This window comes from Arachis ipaensis, chromosome B1 (assembly GCF_059453495.1).
Source record: "Arachis ipaensis isolate K30076 ecotype BB chromosome B1, ASM5945349v1, whole genome shotgun sequence".
In the NCBI taxonomy this organism is placed as follows: domain Eukaryota; kingdom Viridiplantae; phylum Streptophyta; class Magnoliopsida; order Fabales; family Fabaceae; genus Arachis; species Arachis ipaensis.
Genome location: NC_142436.1, coordinates 146,103,139 through 146,124,923, shown reverse-complemented (window position 1 = coordinate 146,124,923; position 21,785 = coordinate 146,103,139). Strand labels below are relative to the sequence as shown.

General features: G+C 35.3%; 2 protein-coding genes and 1 pseudogene across 2 annotated transcripts; 2 read left to right on the top strand and 1 right to left on the bottom strand.

The window, feature by feature from the left end:
- Positions 1–2,768: 2,768 nt before the first annotated feature.
- Positions 2,769–5,495, top strand: LOC107614750 (receptor-like protein kinase ANXUR1 pseudogene; annotated as a pseudogene).
- Positions 5,496–7,905: 2,410 nt separating this feature from the next.
- Positions 7,906–8,571, bottom strand: LOC148578775 (TPD1 protein homolog 1-like). Its single transcript, XM_088503195.1, has 3 exons — positions 8,490–8,571; positions 8,304–8,411; positions 7,906–8,219 (listed from the first exon to the last, which is right to left on the bottom strand). The coding sequence occupies exons 1-3, from the start codon at positions 8,563–8,565 to the stop codon at positions 7,906–7,908; spliced, it is 498 nt and encodes a 165-aa protein (XP_088359321.1). The 5' UTR covers positions 8,566–8,571.
- Positions 8,572–16,272: 7,701 nt separating this feature from the next.
- HCF107 (high chlorophyll fluorescent 107) lies at positions 16,273–19,520 on the top strand. The gene is made up of 8 exons (XM_016342669.3): positions 16,273–16,912; positions 17,152–17,295; positions 17,386–17,691; positions 17,790–17,849; positions 17,958–18,203; positions 18,391–18,501; positions 18,597–18,773; positions 18,975–19,520. The coding sequence occupies exons 1-8, from the start codon at positions 16,388–16,390 to the stop codon at positions 19,329–19,331; spliced, it is 1,926 nt and encodes a 641-aa protein (XP_016198155.1). The 5' UTR covers positions 16,273–16,387; the 3' UTR covers positions 19,332–19,520.
- The last annotated feature ends 2,265 nt before the right edge of the window (positions 19,521–21,785 follow it).

The following is a 21,785-nucleotide window of genomic DNA, read 5'->3' as shown; positions in this document are numbered from 1 at the left end:
CTCTAAAGTCTTGCGTTTCTTCTTCTCAGGCTCAGGAGAAGGTCGGACGGAAGGGAGCGGCTGAGAGGAAGCTGAAGAAGAAATCACAATGGGCTGGGAAAGAGTCCCAACGTTCCGAGGAGGAGGAGGAGGAAGAGGAGAGATAATCGCATTGGAGCCACCAGTCCTGGCTCGAGACCTTGCTTTGGCCTCCTGGACTCTCTGGTAAGATTCCTGAGCATTCTTCTTCGCCATCTCTACAAAAACAAGAAGTAATTAAACAAGTCGGTACAAGAAATCACAAGTCGGAAGTAAATTAGAAAAACAAAAGCTACCTAGTTGCGCCTGGATAAAAGTCGGAGACCCCTGGAGGAATTTCTTAGTATCCAGATATGGGGCCCTCCCCCACACTTCTCGGAGGAACCCCACAACGGCCGCCTCAACTTCATCTAGGTCATCCAGACCATATTTCTCACAGGGGGAGGCCTCCAACCAGTACAGGAAAAAGCGAGGAGAAGAAGTATCATCCAGAAAAAAGGGGTGGTGACCCTCTACAGCTTGCACTTTGAAAAAATAATTTTTAAAGTCATGGAAGGATTCGTCAAAAAGGGTGAAAACTCTCCGACCCTGTATGGCTCGGAAAGACACCCACTGTTGCTTATTATTTAACCCACTAAAGGGTTTGGTCATATGAAAAAGATAGAAAAAAATCTTCAAAGAGGCCGGGAACTCCAAAGCTTGGCTGATAAGTTGATAAATTTTCAAAAAACCCCAAGAGTTGGGGTGAAGCTGAGTAGGGGCAACTCGGCAGTGATGCAAAACAGACATCTCAAAATTTGAAAAAGGAAGAAAAACACCCAAACGGGTGATCATACACTCATACATAAAGAAAAAATGAGGGGCCGCTTCATTGGCCCTCCCTAAGCAAACCCGGTCTTCTGGACCCGAGGCTACCAACTCATACTTCGGCTCGTCCTCCTTAGAAGTACAAATTCTGTGGCGAGTACGAAGGTGGGTGATAAACCCAGTATCGACCGAAGGTTCCTCCCCTAGGACCGTGACATCAACCCACTGAGAAAGAACATCTACGGAAGCCATTTTTTTTTCTTGAAAAGGTGACAAAAACCTACAAGGGAAAAAGAAAAGGAAAATCAAAAAACACGGTCTCTAAAGGGAGGGAATACGGAACTAAACGAAAGTCTACAAACCAACCTATCTATCTACAAAATAAAGGCATGCAAATAGAAAAGCATGTTACAGAAGGAGAAAAAACTAACCTTTATCTGAAAATGAGGGTTGGAGGAAGTAAAAGCCTTCGAACACAAGAGTGTAGCACGAACAGATGAAGAGGAAATTTGAAAAATCGCAGAAACAAAACAAGGAAAGAGAGGGAAGGTATTTATAAGTACGTTAGGGGCACAATGGTAAAAACGGGGCAGTCATTAATAAAGACGCACCGTTACCAAGACCATCAATTCCTGCGCACATCCCTAACGGACGCGACGCTTGATTAGACGTAACTGTCAGAACCAAAAGGTCACGAAAAGTCACGTCGGTTACAGACCGTCACGTCGATTCTCCAACAAGTCGGCTACGACCCCGAGTAGAATACTCGAACCCAAATCTTGAAGAGAAGTTGGGCTCGAGTAGGGGCACTGTTCATACCCTGACCCAACACTAAGGCCCAGGATCCAAGAAAAAAGGCCCAACCCAAAAGAGTTGAGCCTTTCACTACACCGACCAGATACCAAGAAGTCGGCTATCTTCACGACTTGCTCTAAAGAAGTCGGTACGAGGATTAGCTGGCAGATAAACCCTCCTTCAAGAGGATAACTGCCCCTAGAATCTCTCTAACCACTTCCAGGAGCCATATCTTAACCTCCCTAAGATAAAGGGACGGTTATCCACCTAAAAAGGTGGCACTACTCCAACGGTAGTTATTGGATCACCACTATAAATACCCTGACGCTCCTCAGGTATCTCAAGTTCCAATACTCTCTAGACCTGTTTTGCTCCCTTTGCTGACTTTGGCATCGGAGTGTCTTTGCAGGTACCACCCCCCTCACTTCTCACGAACAAGTCGGGCGGAGGCCCCAATGTGTCAACCCACTTGCAGGTCTCCTCTCTCATACGTTTGGGCCAACCAATACCATCTAGCCCATTAATCTCCGGTTACCCATCGTAACAATAGTTATATATTATTATATTTAAAATAATCTAATTATTTTAGCAATAATTAAAAAATATAAAAAAAACTAATACAAAATAAAATAATTTTAAAGTATTTTGAAAAAAAATAATATTAGAAGTTTATGTGTGAATTTTCAAAAAATGTTGATTTTTTAATATTTTCCAAAATATAGAAGGGTGATTTCTAAAAAATCAAAATGGTAGGAGTGATTTGTAAATTTTTTAAACCAAGTTTTACTGCCTTCAAACCAAGTTTCACTGCAATGAAGACGAAAAAGAAGTCGTCCTGTGTATATATGTTGAGTTGTTGCATTAAAGCAATTCTTAACGTAGGGGGCTTAACGTTTAAACAATAAAGAATAAACCATTACCCGTTATTGGATCGGAACTTCTCCCATCGAACAACGCTCTTGCCGGATAAATAAAGAAAAGAAAAGAAAAAGCAAAAAAGGCACAGAAATAATTAATACACAATCATAGGAAAGTTAATTAAAAAAGAAACATCGTTGTTTTGCTCCTCGCTTTATTAATTATTCACCGACTTCCTCTGAAGAATTTACGCGTTAATTTCCCTTCAATTTTCTCACTTGTAACTTGTCCTCTGTCTCAGTTTCTTCTCTACCAAGCAGCTTCTTCTTCTCTCCAGCAATGAGGCCTCATTCTCGGTACCCGTTTTCTCTCATCATTTTCTCCATCATCTTAATCTTAATCACAACCACAAGAACTGAAGAACCAGCTGCGAAATCCTTCTTAATCTCATGCGGTTCTTCCACCGGTGGAACAGATTCTAACGGAAGAACATGGTTGCCAGATTCCAAGTACTTCACAACACCTTCTTCCATTGACACAAAGAATTCAACAGCAAAACAACAAGACCCTTCTCTTCCTTCACAAATACCATACATGTCTGCAAGGATCTTCACTTCTTCTTCATCAACTTTCCGGTTCCCTGTTTCATCAAACACACGACACTATATCCGACTCCACTTTTACCCTTCCGCCTACGATTCTTCTCTTGATCCAAACAACTCATACTTCTCCGTCGACGCAAATGGCTTCACTCTGCTCAACAATTTCAGTGCCTACCTCACAGCAAAAGCTCTCACAAAAGCCTACTTCATCAAGGAGTATTCTCTCGTCGCTGCAGAATCAGGTAAACTCAGCATCACGTTCACACCGTGTTCCAAACGCCATGGATCATACGCTTTCATCAATGGCATTGAAGTTATTGCTATCCCTGACTTGTTCACTCAACCACCACCTCTGGTTTCAACTCACCAATCGATTTCTGTTGCCAACTCGTCGTTGCAAACCATGATTCGGTTGAACGTTGGTGGACAATACATTTCACCCGACAGAGATTCCGGTGGTCTTAGCAGAACATGGTACGATGATTCAACTTACTTGTTCGCCGCAGCCTTAGGTGTCACTGCTGTGGCGGATAAGAATCTTACGATTCAATACTATTCCGATCTTCCAGAATACATTGCTCCTAAGGATGTTTACGCCACCGCAAGAACAATGGGTCCTGATAATCGAGTGAATCTGAATTATAACCTCAGTTGGGTTTTTCAGGTTGATGCAAATTTCACCTACATTGTGAGGCTCCATTTTTGTGAGCTGTTTTTCACCCGAAATAATCAAAGAAAGTTTAACATTTACGTTAACAACCAAACTGCACTGGAGGGTGCTGATGTTTATGAGTGGACTCAATCCAAAGGTGCTCCCATTTATCAAGATTTTGCCACTTTTGTTGTGGATGTACCTGGTGTTGATGATCAAGAATTGTGGGTGGAATTGCATCCCGCTGTCAAAACAAAGCCACAGTATTATGATGCAATTCTTAATGGATTGGAGATATTCAAGATCAATGACAGCAATGGAAACTTGGCAGGGAAAAATCCTACGCCATCAAAGTTGCTTCTTGATTCCGAAGCTAAGAAAGGTAACAAAAAACATAATAATCTTGCTGCAATCATTGCTACTGGATTGGTTCTTCTTGTTGCAGCTTTATGCTTACTTGTTTACCTTAGAAAGAAGAGAAAGGGTGATAGAAATGAAACTGTTCTTGGTAATTGGTTGGCCATACATGACTCGCCGAACACAACAACTGAATGTGGCCACCATAAGAGTGGTGCTGGTTGTAGTATTTCAACACAAGGCTTATTATGCGAAAACTTTTCAATGGAGGAGATTAAACTCGCTACAAACAACTTCGATGAATCAAAGGTCATTGGTGTTGGTGGATTTGGGAAGGTTTACAAGGGTGTCATACGAGGAGTGAAAGAAGTTGCTGTGAAAAGATCTAACCCATCTTCAAATCAAGGAATCAACGAGTTTCAGAATGAAATTTACATGCTTTCAAAGCTAAGACACAGGCATTTAGTCTCTCTAATTGGTTTTTGCCAAGAAGATGGCGAAATGATTCTAATTTATGATTACATGGCCAATGGAACTCTTCAGCAACACCTCTATAAGAGTAACAAGCCATCTTTGCCATGGAATCAAAGGCTTGAAATATGTATTGGAGCGGCCAGAGGGCTTCACTACCTTCACACCGGTGCCAAGTTCACCATAATTCACCGTGATGTTAAAACAACAAATATCCTTTTGGATGAAAGTTGGGTAGCAAAAGTATCTGATTTTGGTTTATCCAAAACTGGTCCAAACATGAATCAAACCCATGTCAGCACAATGGTGAAAGGTAGTTTCGGTTACTTTGATCCTGAATACTTCCGCAGGCAACAACTGACAGAGAAATCTGATGTTTACTCTTTTGGGGTGGTTCTGTTTGAGGTGTTATGTGGAAGACAAGCTCTTGATCCTACGTTGCCAACAGAGCAAGTTAGTTTAGCTGATTGGGCTTTGATGAACCTAGAGAAAGGTTCACTTGAAGATATCATTGACACTCGTCTGCAAGGGAAGATTAGCATTGATTGTTTGAATAAGTTTGCTGAGATTGCTGAGAAGTGTTTATCTGATAATGGGCTTGAACGTCCTTCAATGGGTGATGTACTGTGGACACTTGAGCTTGCACTTCAGCTGCAGAAGAATGCTGATGCGGGAAAACTTGAAGAAAAGAAAAAAGAGAAGGCAAATGATGACTCATGCATCTTGTTTGATGACTCAAATTATTTTCACAATAAAATTGCTATGGCAACAGGAAGATAAGAAGTGGTACTTGTGTTAGTTTCTGAAGATTAATCTTCTTAGTTTTGAGTTCCTTTTGTTTGTGTCTCTGTGTTTGTGTGTGTGTGTGTTAGACTTTGAATTAATTAGGAGCAATGAGTAATGTAGAAAGAAACTCAGGATTATGCGTAATATATACTTACTTTCAAGAATGGTACTTTTACTTTCATCTCTTTAAAAGAATGTGTATTTTCTTTTTGCTACTCCAACTTCCCTAAGAAGGCTTATGATTGAGTCATGATATTGGTGTTGCAGTTTTTTTCCCCTCAAAGGCTTGTTGTTCAAAAATTGTTTCTAAAAAGTACAAATTACAACTTACAATAATACTATCTGCTACAATTATTTTTAAAAAAAAAAATTTGCACACAAGGATTCTCCGATGAGCCATCGTTGGTGAGTATAAGCTTTTCCATATGTTTGGCCCAAGAAAACTGGAACACATGAGTTATTCTTTTTACACTATCAGAGTTTAGGGATATTTATTTTGTAAATATATCTAGAGAAGGCAATAGATGTGTCGATTGTTTAGTGCATAAAAACTTAAATTTCGAGCGAAAACTACACTTTGGAATACTTTTAGTAAGGTAGTTAGCACTTTAAGGCTGCGTTTGTTTTTTTGGGAAGACCGAGATGGGGAGACTGAAATTGAGTATTATGTTTGGTGACTGGAACTAAAATTTTAGCCCCGATATACAAAATTTTAGTCTAGCGTTTGTTTTGAGGTACTAAGACAGAGACTGGGAGATTGAGACTCGGTATCATGTTTGTTAATTCAGAGACTGGTACTAAAATTTCTGTCTCTATCTCTATCTCCAAAATTTCAATATTTCAGTATTTCCAAAAAGTAGGGACACATGGGACTAAAATTTTTAGAGATAGAGACTGAAACTTTAATAACGTTTTATACATAAAATACCTCCATTTCAATTAATTAATTCCAATTTTATCCTTTGTACAAATTAAATTAAAATTTTATTCTTGTTTCAATTTCTGTCTCTCACTTTGCACCAAACAAAATACTGAAATTTATTTCAATCTCTGTCTCTTAGTCTCTATCTCTCAGTCTCAGTCTTTTCGTCTCTGTCTCTCCAACAAACGCTACCTTATATTTCAAGAAGGTTGAAACACAAGGGACTGAAATTTTGAGGGACGGAAATTAAAATTTTAATAACATTTTTTTCTTCAAAAATACTTTCATACTTCATATAACTTTTTAAATTTCAAATATATTCGTTAGTATCATATTTATCTTAAATTAAATATGATATTGAGACATAACTCAGTTCTATACATTTTCACTAAACATAACATATAGACTTAATTTAGTTTCTGTCTCTCAATTTCAATCTCTCTTCCCTTATCTAGTTGGTATCTAGTTTGTCTTTCTTTAAATTTTAGTCCCGTTTTAATAATAAAAAATTAAGAATAATATACTTAAATATTTAATTTTCTCATACCAACATAGATCGATTAAGTGATAAGTTTATTTGTTCACCTAAGTAAGTATCAAAATTTCGAATTATACCTTGCATATATAACAACTTATAAGTTAAGGTGTTTATTTTTACGTAATTGAATGCACATGTAAAATTGTTTTACAATTACAGTACATCAAAATTATATAATTTTTTTGAAGTTAATAATTGATTTTAACTATCTAATAATTTAACCAATATGATCTTTTTCTTTAAAAAAAAAAGTTAAATGGTAGAGTATGTTTATGTTACTTTCAAAATAATGTACGAGGATCAAATTCGCTCCTAAAGATGCAATTGAAATGTCTATTTTACTTTTGCCCTTAATGAACAATATTCGGCAACAACTCAAATTAGTGATTAAAAAGGCCACTTTCTTTTTTCCCTTTTTCTCTTTTGTCTGTTGACAAAAACAGAGACAAAATTTGACGTTTTGGCTATTCCATGCGTCCCTTTCTGGCAGAATTTGAGACATCGACTTTATAAGGAAAACATACATTGAGAAGCTTGCAGAATTTACGTGACTCAAATAATGCTTAATTTCAATATGTTCAATTTACGGAACCTCCGTTCATACATAATAAGCCCTGTTCATCAATACCGCTAGAATAAAAACGAAAATTAAAAAAAGAAAAAAGAAAAAAGGACAACTCAATTATTCTGCACCTAGAACGCACTTGCTGCAGCATGAGCAAATTTTTAAACTCTCCATGCAACATGCAACCACAACCCCACAACAGAAGCATTTTATGTTGGAAAGTCTAATATAAATATAATCATAACAACTTAATTGTTTCCATTGAGAGAGATACAATTGTAAGATTACTCTACCAAAATGCCATATTTTCACTTGTTTGAAACAAATATGGATTAAACATTTTTAGATGAATTCATTTTATACGTGATACTGTGTCAATACATCTATGATCTACCACTAAAGAGAATATGGACCTTATTGAAGTAATAAAGTCATGATAAATCATAGATGAGTCGGCACAATGTTCCATACAAAAATGAGTACACCTAACATTTTTCTAAACTTCCTTTATTTTAATTTTTTGTTGGGTGTCTTTTACTTGGGAGTTGAGCAAAATTTAGCAGACTTGAAAGCAAGAGGATACAAGAAGGAGTTGGAGTAAGTGAATCTAATGATCTGACTAAAGGCTAAAGGCTTTCCTCCATTAACCAAACAATCATCATAAGAGAGCCTCTTGAACAATCTTGGGTTGATTACTCTTGCAGAAGCAAACCAGCCACAGCGAAGGTGAATATCATATGGAGCACATTCAGAAACACATGTATTCACAATTTGCACAATGTACTCTGGAATTCCGGAAGCAGATTCTCTACTTTGTGAGATGCTTATGTCTTTGTTTGTGCATGAACCTGGATGAGAACATTTTTATGTTAGCCTTGTTAGTTACAATAATAAACTCAAATTTTACAAACAGTGAAGTATGTGTAAAATACCATGCATTAAAAATTTTCTTGATGTAGAGAGTGTCTGTTCTGCTTTCACCGTCACGGTTGTCAAGTTTCTTTCTTCATAGAAAGAGTGCAGAATCTGGGTTGACCGACCTGCTAAAACTATGACAAAAATAAGCTTCAGGGAAGGATTATAAAGAAAACTAACAAGGTTTATCTATCTTTGTGTACCTGAATGCATTTCAACATCACAAAATACAAAGGGCAATGTGAAGCAAAGGAAGAACATAAGGCAGTAGTGGTTCATAATGGTTATGTTTCTTTGTAATCACACAGAAATGCTATGAGGGTGAAAAAACTGAAGACACTTGAAGGGGAGTGGAGGGAGTTTAAGTGCCTAAGAGAAGTGTGAGGTCATCAGCTGATTCTAACAGTCTTATAAAATTTCACTTTTATATGCATACTTGTGTACAAAAGTTTATAGACTAAAAATTCAATACATAAAATGTAAACAAGAATGCGTATTTTGGATGTTCAATTTACCGTGTTGTTGCTTAGTTAAAAAGGAAGACAACAGCCAATGAATGCACAATGGCAAAATGCCAAAACTGTTTCCTACCACTGTAAAATCCAAACTCCAAAGGACAAACAAGCACAAGCTTTTTCGGTTAGAAGTTATGTTAAAATATTTTACCCTTGTACTAAATTTTATACTACTAATCTAGAGTTTTACGTGAAAATAAATAATTGAAGGATTCTACAGAACTTCATGTACAACAATATCACCTAACGAGTTATTGAAAGAATTGATGAAAATTAACATGATCAAAGATTGACTCCAATCTTCTTCCGAGAAAAATCCTTGTGCTGATGAGCGAATTAAAAAAATTGGTAGAACAAACGTGTTCATTCCCGGCGGAAATCGAATCATTCATCAGTTTTACCTTTTTCTTTCTCTGATAAGCATAATCTTCTGGCTCCCTGTCTTCTTTACATTCCGATCGATGGAACTAGCATCCACAGATAGTACTACAGAACACCGTGCGTGACTTGTGAAATCTAAGGTGAAAGTTACAGGGGAGCAATGGCAGCCTTTATTCATGAAAAAGAGAGCACAGTTACATGGACTTGTACGATTGAATAGCCTCTAATTATGATTCGATGCATTTCCATATTTGTTTCGCCCTACATGTTATAGATCTATTCTGACTTTAAGAAGAGGTAAATTTCCATCATGTAAACAATTCATGAATGGCATATGCATAGATACATGTACTTATTGCTGACACGATTGCATGCATCATACTTTCATCAATCATCAGCAATATGCGGTAAGAAATGTCTGTCGTCACAAGAAGTTAATCAAAATATACACGAGATAATAATTATGAATTGACATGTTCAAAAACATTATTATTAAATATTAATAGATACGTTCAGTTTTATGTAAAATAACAAGTTGAATGAACGAATGACGAATTGCTCAGCGGGAAAAAAAAAGAAAGAAAGACTCCCATTGAACTTTCGGTCGTACATGTTTTGTCATGATTGGCATATTTTGATATTCGATCGAGGAACTGGCCGTGTGTAGAGGTAAAAAAGTGTCAGAAAGGTGGTAAACTAACATGTAATCATCAATGAAACGCATTGAAATTTCAAAGTACAGAATTGCGTATGCTACATGCACATACACTTTCTACGTAATTATTACTAGCTAGTTCTAAAGAATTAGACTAAATACTTTTCCATACTTTTATTTTGAATCCATGCTCCACCAAGTTACGTTGTCTGCTTACTATAGAAAATTGTAAAATTAAAGTTGAAAAGTCATGGAAAGTTAATGATAGACGAAAATAGTTAGATAATAATTTAGTTAAATCTGTCAAATAATTTAATAATTTTTAACTGTCTGCATAAAAACAACTGCATAGCATTGACTAAACTTAAAAGCCTATGTTAGAAGAAAATAACCAGAGTAATGAAATACAAAATATCAAATTTAAATATGATAGGCAAAAGGTTTATTATTTATTAGCTTTGATTTTAATTGGTGGCCAAATTTTAAAAGGTGGCTACTCCAATGAAGATTTAATGATTATCATCATGTGAAGATACATCATTTTGACCATTGGATGATAGATTGTAGGGCTTGATTTGATTTGAAGTAAAAGTGTTACTTTTATTTAAAATGTTGCTAAATAAATAAGTTACACTTTTTGAACAAGGATCATCATGAGAAGATGTTTTTGCCATCTTCATGGGAGTAGTTGCCATTTTAAAATATTTCTTAGCTTCCTGTCTCCGTTTTTTTCATCCAAATACTATATAAGCTGATCTGGTCATTATAACTTAGCGACTACAAACCATAATTTGGATATTAGATCAAGACATTAGGATTTTTATGATTCACAAATTATTAATATATAACTCGGTTGTTATATCTATAACTCAGTCGTTATATCTTAAACTCAGCCTACAGTTTGGTTCATTCTTTATTATTCGGTAACTGCCACCTATTACTCAAAGAACAAGTCTTGATCCATTACTTATAACTCAGCCAATGAAACTTATATCTCGGCCCAAATTTACCTATTGATCTATTAGCTATATCTCGATTCAAATTTACCTCTTGATCTGTTAGCTACAACTCGACTAATTATACCTATAAATTAAAATTCAAGTTAAATAATAAAAGTGACTTATCTTCAGTTAGAGAAAATCTTGGCTATAATAGAATCATCTAAATATGTTCAGGAGCAATTACCACAAAATCAGGCTAACATCCTTAACAGTTTCGCAATACTAGGTCTGCTGAGTAACCACCTACAACACAATATCTCTATAAATACCAAATCTTAATTACGTGAAAGGTACGCTATTCACTCTGAATAACTTATACCTCATCTTATACTTTTTCTTACTTGAACGTTGGAGTCTCTTTGCAGGTCCCAACCCCTCCGGTGTTCCTTAACAACTGAAGTATAACTCGACGTCTATGTTCTTAGGACAGAAAACTCCATATAAATAGAAGAAGGAGTTATACCTCGACACTAGAAGGAGTTATACCTCGACTCAAATTATTGTGCAGAAACATTTAACGCCCACTATGGGGCCGAGTTTACTTAACTCCACTACCATCTTTCTACCCGATTATTTACCCTATTTTGCCGTTTATAATCAATGGCCGATGAGCAAACTCCACCACCTCCTCTACCAATTCAGGCTGAGTTATTAGCTAAGAACGCTGCGCTCGAGATTGAGGCCTAGAGGTTAACTGAGTTGTTAACACAACGGCAAAAGAACCTAAATAGCAAGTAAGACCACAAGGATGCTCATAATGATGATCAGCTAGCATGTGTCAGGAACTCATACTCTGGTATCACACATTCAAAGGTGTTGAAAAGACGTATAAACCCTTTTTCCAAGGAAATCATGAAGTTTTAGATGTCGAAGAACTTCACCCTATCAACTACTTTAAAGCCATACGAGGGGATTGAGACCCGAGCATACATGTCACTAAGTTCCACTCAATGATGTTTCTTAACGATGCTTCTGACTCAATATTATGTCGTTCTTTCTCCACATTTTTAGATGGTGCTGCTTTATCCTGGTTTTCATCTGTACTTGCAGGTTCTATCTCTACTTTTCAGAAATTGGTCGACCTCTTCACCAACAATTTTGCAGCATCCAAGATTTATGTTCATGATTCTGACTACATGACGAGGTTCAATAAGATAGCAATGGAAATTTCCAACCTCAACCCTGATTTCCACTTCCATGCTCTTAAGAGTGGTCTTCATCCTAGCAAGTTCCACGAGACTATTACTGTCACCAAGCCAAAGACTTTAGCAGAATTTCGAGAAAAAGCAGTTTGACAGATGAAAATAGAAGAACTTAGACAAGTTCGGCGGATCAATAAACCAACTCAATCAAAAGAAGATGATCAGAAGGACCTTTGTAAATCAAAAATTGATCGGCAAGGAACTTATACCCTTCAAGCACTACTAGGCAAAGAACTATGACTCGAAGATGCACTATATTTTTTTCACTCACAAGATTTTTTCTACATCGGATTTTGCTTGGAGGGATTTTAATGAGACACTTCATCCTATACCTTTAATGTTAAAAGGGTAATCCTCAATAAATAGTACATTATTTTTAACTTCATCATTCTTTATTTTTATTCATGTCTTTAGTTCGACTACTGTTTTTCCTACGCTCTACACATATTATAGCAAACCAATATTAAAGTCGGCATACAAAAACAAACTGACAGTTATAAGTCAGAACCAATCCAACAAAGTGGCAACCATAAGTCGGAATCAATACAACAAACGAGCAACAATAAGTCAGAATCAATCCAAAAAAAACCGATACCTATAAGTCGGAATCACTTCAAACATTGATAATTATAAGTTTGAATCAGCTAAAGCAAACCAACACCTATAAGTCGGCGTCAGTCTGACAAACAATCACCTATAAGCTCGTTCAAAAATATATTGAAATAAGCAACACATTTTCCAATGACAAGTTTGTCCAATTTTATTTTCAAGATTATCAAGTTGATCTTGGGGGCTAATCCTCATATCTCTGAATTATAACACAACCGCATCTCTTCTATATCTTGCCGAGTTATAAATCAATTTTCATAAAAGTTCAACCTGCTTCTCTTAAAAATAAATAGGTCAAACTTGGGGACTGTGATCGGATCATTATAACTCGGCGACTACAAGCTGTAATTCGGATATTAGGTAAAGACATTAGGATTTTCATGACTCACAAATTACCAACATATAGCTCGGTCGTTATACCTCAAACTCGGTCTACAGTCTGGTCCATTCCGTATTACTCGGTAACTGCCACCTATTACTCAAAGAACAAGTCTTGATCTATTACCTATAACTCGGCCAATGAAACCTATACTTCGACCCAAATTTACCCATTGATCTATTAGCTATAACTCAGCCCAAATTTACCTCTTGATCCGTTAGCTACAGCTCGACTAATTATACCTATAAATCAAAATTCAAGTAAAATAATAAAGGTGACTTATCCTCGATTAGAGAAAATCTTGGCTATAATAGAATCATTTGAATATGTTTAGGAGCAGTTACCACAAAATCAGGCTAATATCCTTAACAGCTCCGCAATACTAGGCCTGTTGAGTAACTAGGCATCGGATTCGATGGTCCTAGAACATTTGGACCATTAAATGGTCGCAGAACAAAACATGTTTTTAAATTTTTTTTAATAACTCCTAAATAGTCCTTATCTAATTTTAATTATAAATTAATCCCATATATTTTATTTAATCACAAAAACTATTTTTTATTTTATAAATTATTATTTTATCATTAATCTATTATGTTTATTAACAATAAAAAACAAAACAATAACGAATTAGATCTTCCATTGATCGTAATAAACTTTTTGGTTATTCCAATTGATTAAAAGATTATATTTGATCCGTGACGTTCGTCCAAAACTGTGAAATCGTGTTTCTTTGAAAATCAATCGATTGGATTATCAAAACAATCGATTGAATTTCAAGTTTCCCATAACTCAATCGATTGGACTACAGGTTGTTATCACAAAACAATCGATTGAAAATTGCAAGGCAGCATGGTTTTCGCAAAAATCAATCGATTGGTCATATTACCCAATCAATTGAACGATGACTAAAATGTGGGTTTTTTATAATTCAATCAATTGTTTATACTACCCAATCGATTGAATGCTTCAAAACAACCTGAGGTCTCACAATTCAATCGATTGGTTGTATTACCCAATCGATTGAATTCATCAAAACAATATGGATTTGCCAAATTCAATCGATTGGTTGTGCTACCCAATCGATTGAAGTGTGTACTACGCCTATTTCAATTTTGTTATCGTTTTTATAAATTATTATCTTATTATTCATCTATCTTATCTTTAAAATTCTATCTTCAATTTTTAAGGTTTTATTTTAATTTAGATACTCTAATCTTATCTTTTCTTCAAATGAATGTGAAAGAGTAGCACACCGGTCTCTATAACCGTTCTATGTATGAAAAGAGGAGATTAATAGCTATGTTGATACCCATTTTATTCCTAAACTGTGGAGTATTGCAGTGCTTTGATAACTAGTTGGAACTTGATATTAATGGAAAGAATTGAGGCTGATATTAATCTCCTCTTTTCATACATAGAACGGTTATAGAGACCGTAGTGCTACTCTTTCACGTTCATTTAAAGAAAAGATAAGATTAGAGTATCTAAATCAAAATAAAACTTTAAAAATTGAAGATAGAATTTTAAAGATAAGATAGATGAATAATAAGATAATAATTTATAAAAACGATAACAAAATTGAAATAGGCTTAGTACACACTTCAATCGATTAGGTAGCACAACCAATCGATTGAATTCGACAAATCCATATTGTTTTGATGACTTCAATCGACTGGGTAACACAACCAATTGATTGAATTGTGAGACCTCAGGTTGTTTTGAAGCATTCAATCGATTGGGTAGTATAAGCAATCGATTGAATTATTAAAAACCCACATTTTAGTCATCGTTCAATCGATTGGGTAATATGACCAATCGATTGATTTTTGCGAAAACCATGCTGCCTTGCAATCTTCAATCGATTGTTTTGTGATAACAACCTGTAGTCCAATCGATTGAGTTATGGGAAACCTGAAATTCAATCGATTGTTTTGATAATCCAATCAATTGATTTTCAAAGAAACACGATTTCACAGCCCTGGACGAACGTCACGAATCAAATATAATCTTTTAATCGATTGGAATTGCCAAAAAGTTTATTACGATCAATGGAAGATCTAATTCGTTATTGTTTTTGTTTTTTATTGTTAATAAATATAATAGATTAATGATAAAATAATAATTTATAAAATAAAAAATAGTTTTTATGATTTAATAAAATATATGGGATTAATTTGTAATTAAAATTAGATAAGAACTATTTAGTAGTTATTAAAAAAACTTAAAAAACATGTTTTGTTCTGGGACCATTTAATGGTCTAAACGTTCTGAGACCATCAAATCCTTTGCTGAGTAACTACCTAGGCTTGCTGAGTAACTACTTACAACACAACATCTCTATAAATACAAAACTCTAACTACGTGAAAGGTACGATATTTACTCTGAATAACTTATACCTCATCTTATACTTTTTTTTATTTGAGCATTGTAGTAGTCTCTTTGCAAGTTTCAACCTCCTCCGATGTTCTTCGACAACTGAAGTATAATTCGATGTCTGTGCTCTTAGAACAAAAAATTCTATATAAATTATTCCTCAGCACTGAAAAGAATCATATCTCGACTCAGATTATTATGCAGGAATATAAGCTAAAAAAAAAAAATACTCTGTGTACCATAAAGATCAATCGCTTATACTAAATTGATTATATTATATATATGTATATTTTTATATATAGTATTTAAACAGATTTTTAATATATATTACGTATTTTAATATATATTTTATATAAGTAAATAATTGATAATTTTTTACGTATATTATAATTATAAAATAAATAAAAAAATAGATATAGTTAGGTTAAATGTATAAAGAGTTAAATTATAACTTAAAGAAAATATATTAATTTTAAAAAATTCTCAGCAATGATAAAAAAAAGTAATTAAAAATGCCTACACAATTTTTGGAAAAAAAAATTACATTTTAATATATTAAATATATTTAAAAGACTTTTATTAAGGATACTAGTTAAAAATAAAATTAGTATTTTCTATAAAACAAGTGAGGTAAAAATGTGTTCATCCTCTTGCATATCTGTGTGTCTGAGAAATCACAAACATAAACACACATGCCAATGATGATCCCACACGTGTCACTAAAATCTGCACTTTGGATGAAGTCTCAGCCACAAAAGTCCTCCAGCAACGTGGATAAATGTCATACCAGTTTATAAACACAGTACGAAACTACGAAAATGCCCCCTTTTTTCAACTATAAAATGATATTAAAACATCAAGCACGCATCATGACCATGTCTAAAATAGTAAACTTACAAATGCTCCCTTCATCCTCCACCTTCGACCTCACATTTCCTTCGTATAGTAAAACACAAAAACAGTTTAATCCGTTAACCCAGAAATGAACGCTTTTCCTTCCCCATCATCTTCATCTTCTTCTAACTTCAATCTCTTCACTCAGCCCAAGCACAACAACTACTACCACTTCAAGTTCAGCATCAAAATTCCAGTTTTGCCCTCTCCGCCATGTTGCTCTCTCAGAGACTCTTCCTCATCCACCACTACTGTACTGGACAAAAATGCCATTTCCTCCCAACAGAGTCCCAGTTCCAATGTAGTTTTGCCGAAAGACGCCAACTATGAGGGAGGGCTCGTGGTTCGCCGGCCGGTGATGGAGGTTTCCGGCGATGAGGAGGAGGACGGAGGGAAGGACGCGACCGATGACGATGAAGCGAATGGTTCTGCTTCTGCGATCGATGCCGGACTCACGAAGTTCGCGAAGAAGATGCCCATGTTTGAGCCCGAAAGGGTGGAATCGAATCCCAAAGAGAAGCCGCTAACTGTGAACTTGGACTTGGCACTGTACAGGGCCAAGGTCTTGGCTAGAAAATTTCTCTATGAAGAAGCAGAAGCTATACTTCAGAAGGTGTGTTTCATTATCATTCCATAACCTTCTCTGTTTAACTATCAATATTATAAAGTTTAGTGTTGGAAATGGCGACTAATCACATGGAATTGTTTAGAATAATTGTGAGGATAATAGCTGTGACTCGTGTTATGTCAACCATCTAAGTGAGAGTAGCTACCGTTAGAAATTGCCAAAATTGAGAGTGTTTCTAATTCTTTATTCTTTATTATTGTTATAATTTTCGAATGGGAATGAAGTGTATATACTTTTGGCCGGAAGATGGTCGAGCTTATGTGGCACTTGGGAAAATTTTGAGCAAGCAATCAAAGACAGGTAAAGCGAGAGAGGTGTACGAGAAGGGTTGCCAGGCTACTCAGGGTGAAAATGCTTACATTTGGCAGGTTAGTCTTTCTTCTTTCTTTCTTCTTTAATGTGTGATCGCTGATTCCTCTCTTGTATGTTGAGTTTGGGTTTAACTTCTTTTTTATTAGTGTTGGGCTGTTCTAGAAAATAAAATGGGAAATATGAGGAGGGCAAAAGAGTTATTCGACGCTGCCACGGTTGCTGATAAGAAGCATGTTGCTGCTTGGCATGGATGGGCAGTTCTAGAGTTAAAGCAGGGAAATATCAAGAAGGCAAGGAGTTTGTTAGTGAAAGGTCTTAAGTATTGTGGACAGAATGAGTATATTTACCAAACACTGGCATTGCTTGAAGTTAAAGCAAATCGGTATCAGCAAGCTCGATATTTATTCAGTCAGGCCACGAACTGTAATCCTAACAGCTGCGCTAGTTGGCTTGTAAGTTGATCGTCCGAGGGATAATGTTTCTGTAACATTTCTATTTTTGTGCATGGTATCTTAAGGAAAATATGAATTGATTTTGTTCTTGGAAACAGGCTTGGGCACAAATGGAGGTGGGACAGGAAAACTACCGTGCTGCTAGGAAATTGTTTGAGGTATGAATTTGACAATCAATCAACATTTCTTTGACATTTACTTCTACTAATTATGATTAATAAATTATGAATGACTTGTGCTTCTTTTGTTCCTTTGTAATTTAATAGAAAGCAGTACAGGCAAGTCCTAAAAATAGGTTTGCTTGGCATGTGTGGGGAATCTTTGAATCTAAAACGGGCAACATTGACAAGGGAAGAAAACTTCTAAAGATAGGCCATGCTCTAAATCCGAGGGATCCTGTTCTCCTTCAGTCTCTTGCATTGTTAGAATACAAGCACTCAACGGCAAACCTTGCTCGGGTCTTGTTCAGGAGAGCATCTGAATTGGATCCAAGGCATCAACCTGTTTGGTTTGTAAGAATTTCTCCACTTGGATCAAATATGCATTGTTGGTTTGTGTCAATTTCAGAAGTTCCTATAATATATATTTTCAGAAGTTCCTAGCTACAATTTTGATTTGCTGGTGGCTTTTGGAGTTTCTTCTTTGGTTTGTAATTCTGTGAAAAAGAGAACGAGTAATCAGATATTTGGGAATATGCAGGCTTGGGGTTGGATGGAGTGGAAGGAAGGAAACTTGAATAAAGCTAGAGAGTTATATCAAAAGTCCTTATCAATTGATTCAAACAGTGAGAGTGCTGCTAGGTGTCTTCAGGTGATAAATTTATATGAATGCATAAAATGTAGGGACATATTAATCCTAAAAAGAGCTTGGTATTCACCTCTTGTAACTACTACTCCCGAATGCAGGCGTGGGGCGTTCTAGAACAGAGGGCTGGTAATCTTTCAGCTGCCCGAAGATTATTTAGATCATCATTGAACATAAACTCTCAGAGTTATGTGACATGGATGACTTGGGCATCACTGGAGGAAGATCAAGGAAATTCTGTTCGTGCTGAAGAGATTCGTAACCTCTATTTCCAGCAGGTAACTGTTTGAGAAAATAGTCTAAATTTCCTACTGCTTCAAGTAACTTATAATCCAAAGTTTGCCTAATGAATTAATCACCATGACTTTGAATAACTTAACCAATCTTTGGATCTGAGAGATAAGGGAAAAGTTGAATTTCGATGGAAGTACTATTTTGATAGCTCCTGCATATATAACAAAATTCAATTTGTTGAACAGCGCACGGAAGTTGTAGATGATGCTTCATGGGTTATGGGATTCTTAGATATTATAGACCCAGCCGTTGACCGTCTGAAGAGACTCCTCAAGCTGGACCCGAATTCTTCCAACATGATGCCGGATTCTTTCAAAAGTATCACCGGAATAAATAAAAACAAGGTTGATTTAGCCGGCACAAGTTCTGATGTCGATGATGGTGAAGAAGATGAAAGTGGTTTTGATTTGGATGCTTTCATTATGGAAAGGTTGTCCTTAGATACATCCAAGCTGGAAGTTCAGTTAGAACCATCAACTGTGAAGACAAGTAAATCTCCAAGGAGGATATGGAGATCAAACAATAGAATTGTCAAAGTGTAAGTGCACAGCATAGGGCTCATGTAGTTTAGGATTTGGCCTTGTGTCCTATACAAATTGGTGTCTTCAAAAAATTTGCTTTGAATATAGTATGGCACAGCAGGAGATACGTCCTGTCATATGTTGAATGCATATATTACAAGAATACTTTTGAAGAAAACAAAAAAGAAACGGAGAAAAAAATTATACTCATGATTCATAGCACTGCATTAGTGCATTTATCTTCAAGACATACATATTTTAATGTGTCAGTGTTTTGCGTCTACATAAAATAAAAGAATCACATTTGGAACGAAACAGAGTAGAGACTAGAGAGAATGAGAAGGTGAATATAATGTGATGTAAAAATGATACGAAAGTATAACTATGCTAACTCAACTACTCTCTTCTATATTCAATTCATGTAATTACAATTAAACTGAGGAATTCTAGTTATCATTTTACAAGGACTCTCAATTTATAACACTTGCAACTTGCAAATCAGCTTGAAAATGATACAATAATGGAGTCAAGATTAAACATGTGATCCTGCACTTTTTTTTTTTAAATTTATGTTATATTTTATAATAGTAAATGCAATTGTTATGAGACGTTAGATAATGGTTACGAATTTTTAAACCAGTGTAGTTACAAAAGAGATATACTGCTAGAAAGCACAATATTTATTGTAGATTATTTGCATACTATATAATATATACATAACAACATTGTTATTTTTATACTTAGAAACGAAAAAGGGGAAAAAAATAATGTGCTAGAACCTATTTAAAATCAACCAAGTTTGCAAGTGGCAGCGAATTTTTTATACCTAGAAATCTCTTGGGTCAACAAACACATTCCCCACTGGTTTCTTCATAAGCAGTTCAACCTTTTGCTCACTGTGGCTTGAAAGCTTTCTTGTGAACCAGAGATCATAGATGCATGACATAGATGCTGTTTGAGGGACATGGTTTGCAAGTGGATCACCTAACCCGAGCTCAGTCACAACCACTCTGCAATCCTTAATACTTTCTCCCAATCTTGATGTGAACTTCCACATGGATTCCATTAGCTCCTCAAGGTTTTCTTCCTCTCCATGGAGTGCATAGATGAAGAGAAACCCAAAGGGTCTACCAAGTGATGAGTCATCATCACTAACTGACATTCTCAGACTGAGACAAGGGAAGATCTTATCTCTTGCTTGGTTTAAAGTTCTATGAAGAAACTTAAGGGTTTGTGACTTTTAAAGTTGAAGATTGTAGGCTTCACAAGTGTTCCATATGCTAAACATGATCCATGAGCTTGTAGCTTTAATGGCTTTACTCTGCAAGTTTAACTACCCTTTATCATCCTTGTAATAACTTACCCATGTTCCAAGGCTGAGTTTCTCCTTCCGTTGCTGCAAGCTATTTTTCCGAATCCCACACTCACGTCTGCGGTCTGCTTTATCTTCTCTTTTGCCGCTTCTTCTTCTTTCTTCCGCCAATATGAGCTCAATTGTTCAGGTAATACAGATTTCAATTTAATTTATTTTCATTATTTGCTCAATTTTAACTTTCTCTTTTATGGATTTGCGTATTCTGTTTTGAACGCCAATCCTGTTATTCTTTTTCTTCAATCAGGGTTATAGCAAGTCGCTGGCCATGACCGTGCTCTCTGAGATCGGTGATAAACCTTTTACTTAATAAGTTTTGAATTAGGGTTCGCCTCTTTACCAAGTCGCAGATTCATATCGCCATATCGGCACTTCTCTGTATGTCTCATTGTCTCTATCATTATAATTTTTTAAAATGACAAATCTAAATTTTTACTATTAACTAAATAAATTGAACTAATATATGTGCACAAAAAAGCACACTCCCAAAGATATTTCGGTTTAAATTAAATATTTGTATCTTATAAAAGTCATATTTAAATATTGAATATTATTTTAAACTATTAAGTTGGTTATCATTTTAACTAAAATACTTAGTAAATATTCATAATCGTTCTTGAGATTTGCGCAAATACTCAATTTAATCTTTAAGGTAGTGTTTGTTTTTAGAGACACGACATAACAGGACACTGAGACAAAGACAATAGGACGAAGACATTAAAAATTATGTTTTGTGTATCGTGTTTGGATACGATGGATAGGACACTATTGTAATGTCCAGTATTATGTTTGGATACACATGGACAAAACTAAAATATTATATAAAATGACTAAAATAGCCATGTGATTCCAAATTTTCTAGTATAAATTAATTTAATAAAAAATGAGAGTACGTAAGAGTACAAACAGTGAAAACTTAAAAAAATATTTGAAGCAGTCAAAAATTTTAATAAAAAATTATATAATAGTATTTATATTAAAATAAAATTTATAAATATAATTATTTTCTTTTTAAATTTATTATTAATATGTAGGAATACATATGGTTAATATTAACAAAAAACATAAATCTCAGTTTGATTAATAAAAAATTTTGTTTAGGT

What these genes read in the sequence shown, in the direction of transcription:
- LOC148578775 (XM_088503195.1), bottom strand. Translation starts at nt 8,565, where the DNA reads ATGAACCACTACTGCCTTATGTTCTTCCTTTGCTTCACATTGCCCTTT. An exon ending in TGATGTTGAAATGCATTCAG is followed by an intron (nt 8,412 to 8,489) that starts GTACACAAAGAT and finishes TAGTTTTAGCAG; the next exon opens with GTCGGTCAACCCAGATTCTG. An exon ending in AAGAAAATTTTTAATGCATG is followed by an intron (nt 8,220 to 8,303) that starts GTATTTTACACA and finishes GTTCTCATCCAG; the next exon opens with GTTCATGCACAAACAAAGAC.
- HCF107 (XM_016342669.3), top strand. Translation starts at nt 16,388, where the DNA reads ATGAACGCTTTTCCTTCCCCATCATCTTCATCTTCTTCTAACTTCAAT. An exon ending in ACAGCTGCGCTAGTTGGCTT is followed by an intron (nt 17,692 to 17,789) that starts GTAAGTTGATCG and finishes TCTTGGAAACAG; the next exon opens with GCTTGGGCACAAATGGAGGT. An exon ending in CTGCTAGGAAATTGTTTGAG is followed by an intron (nt 17,850 to 17,957) that starts GTATGAATTTGA and finishes GTAATTTAATAG; the next exon opens with AAAGCAGTACAGGCAAGTCC.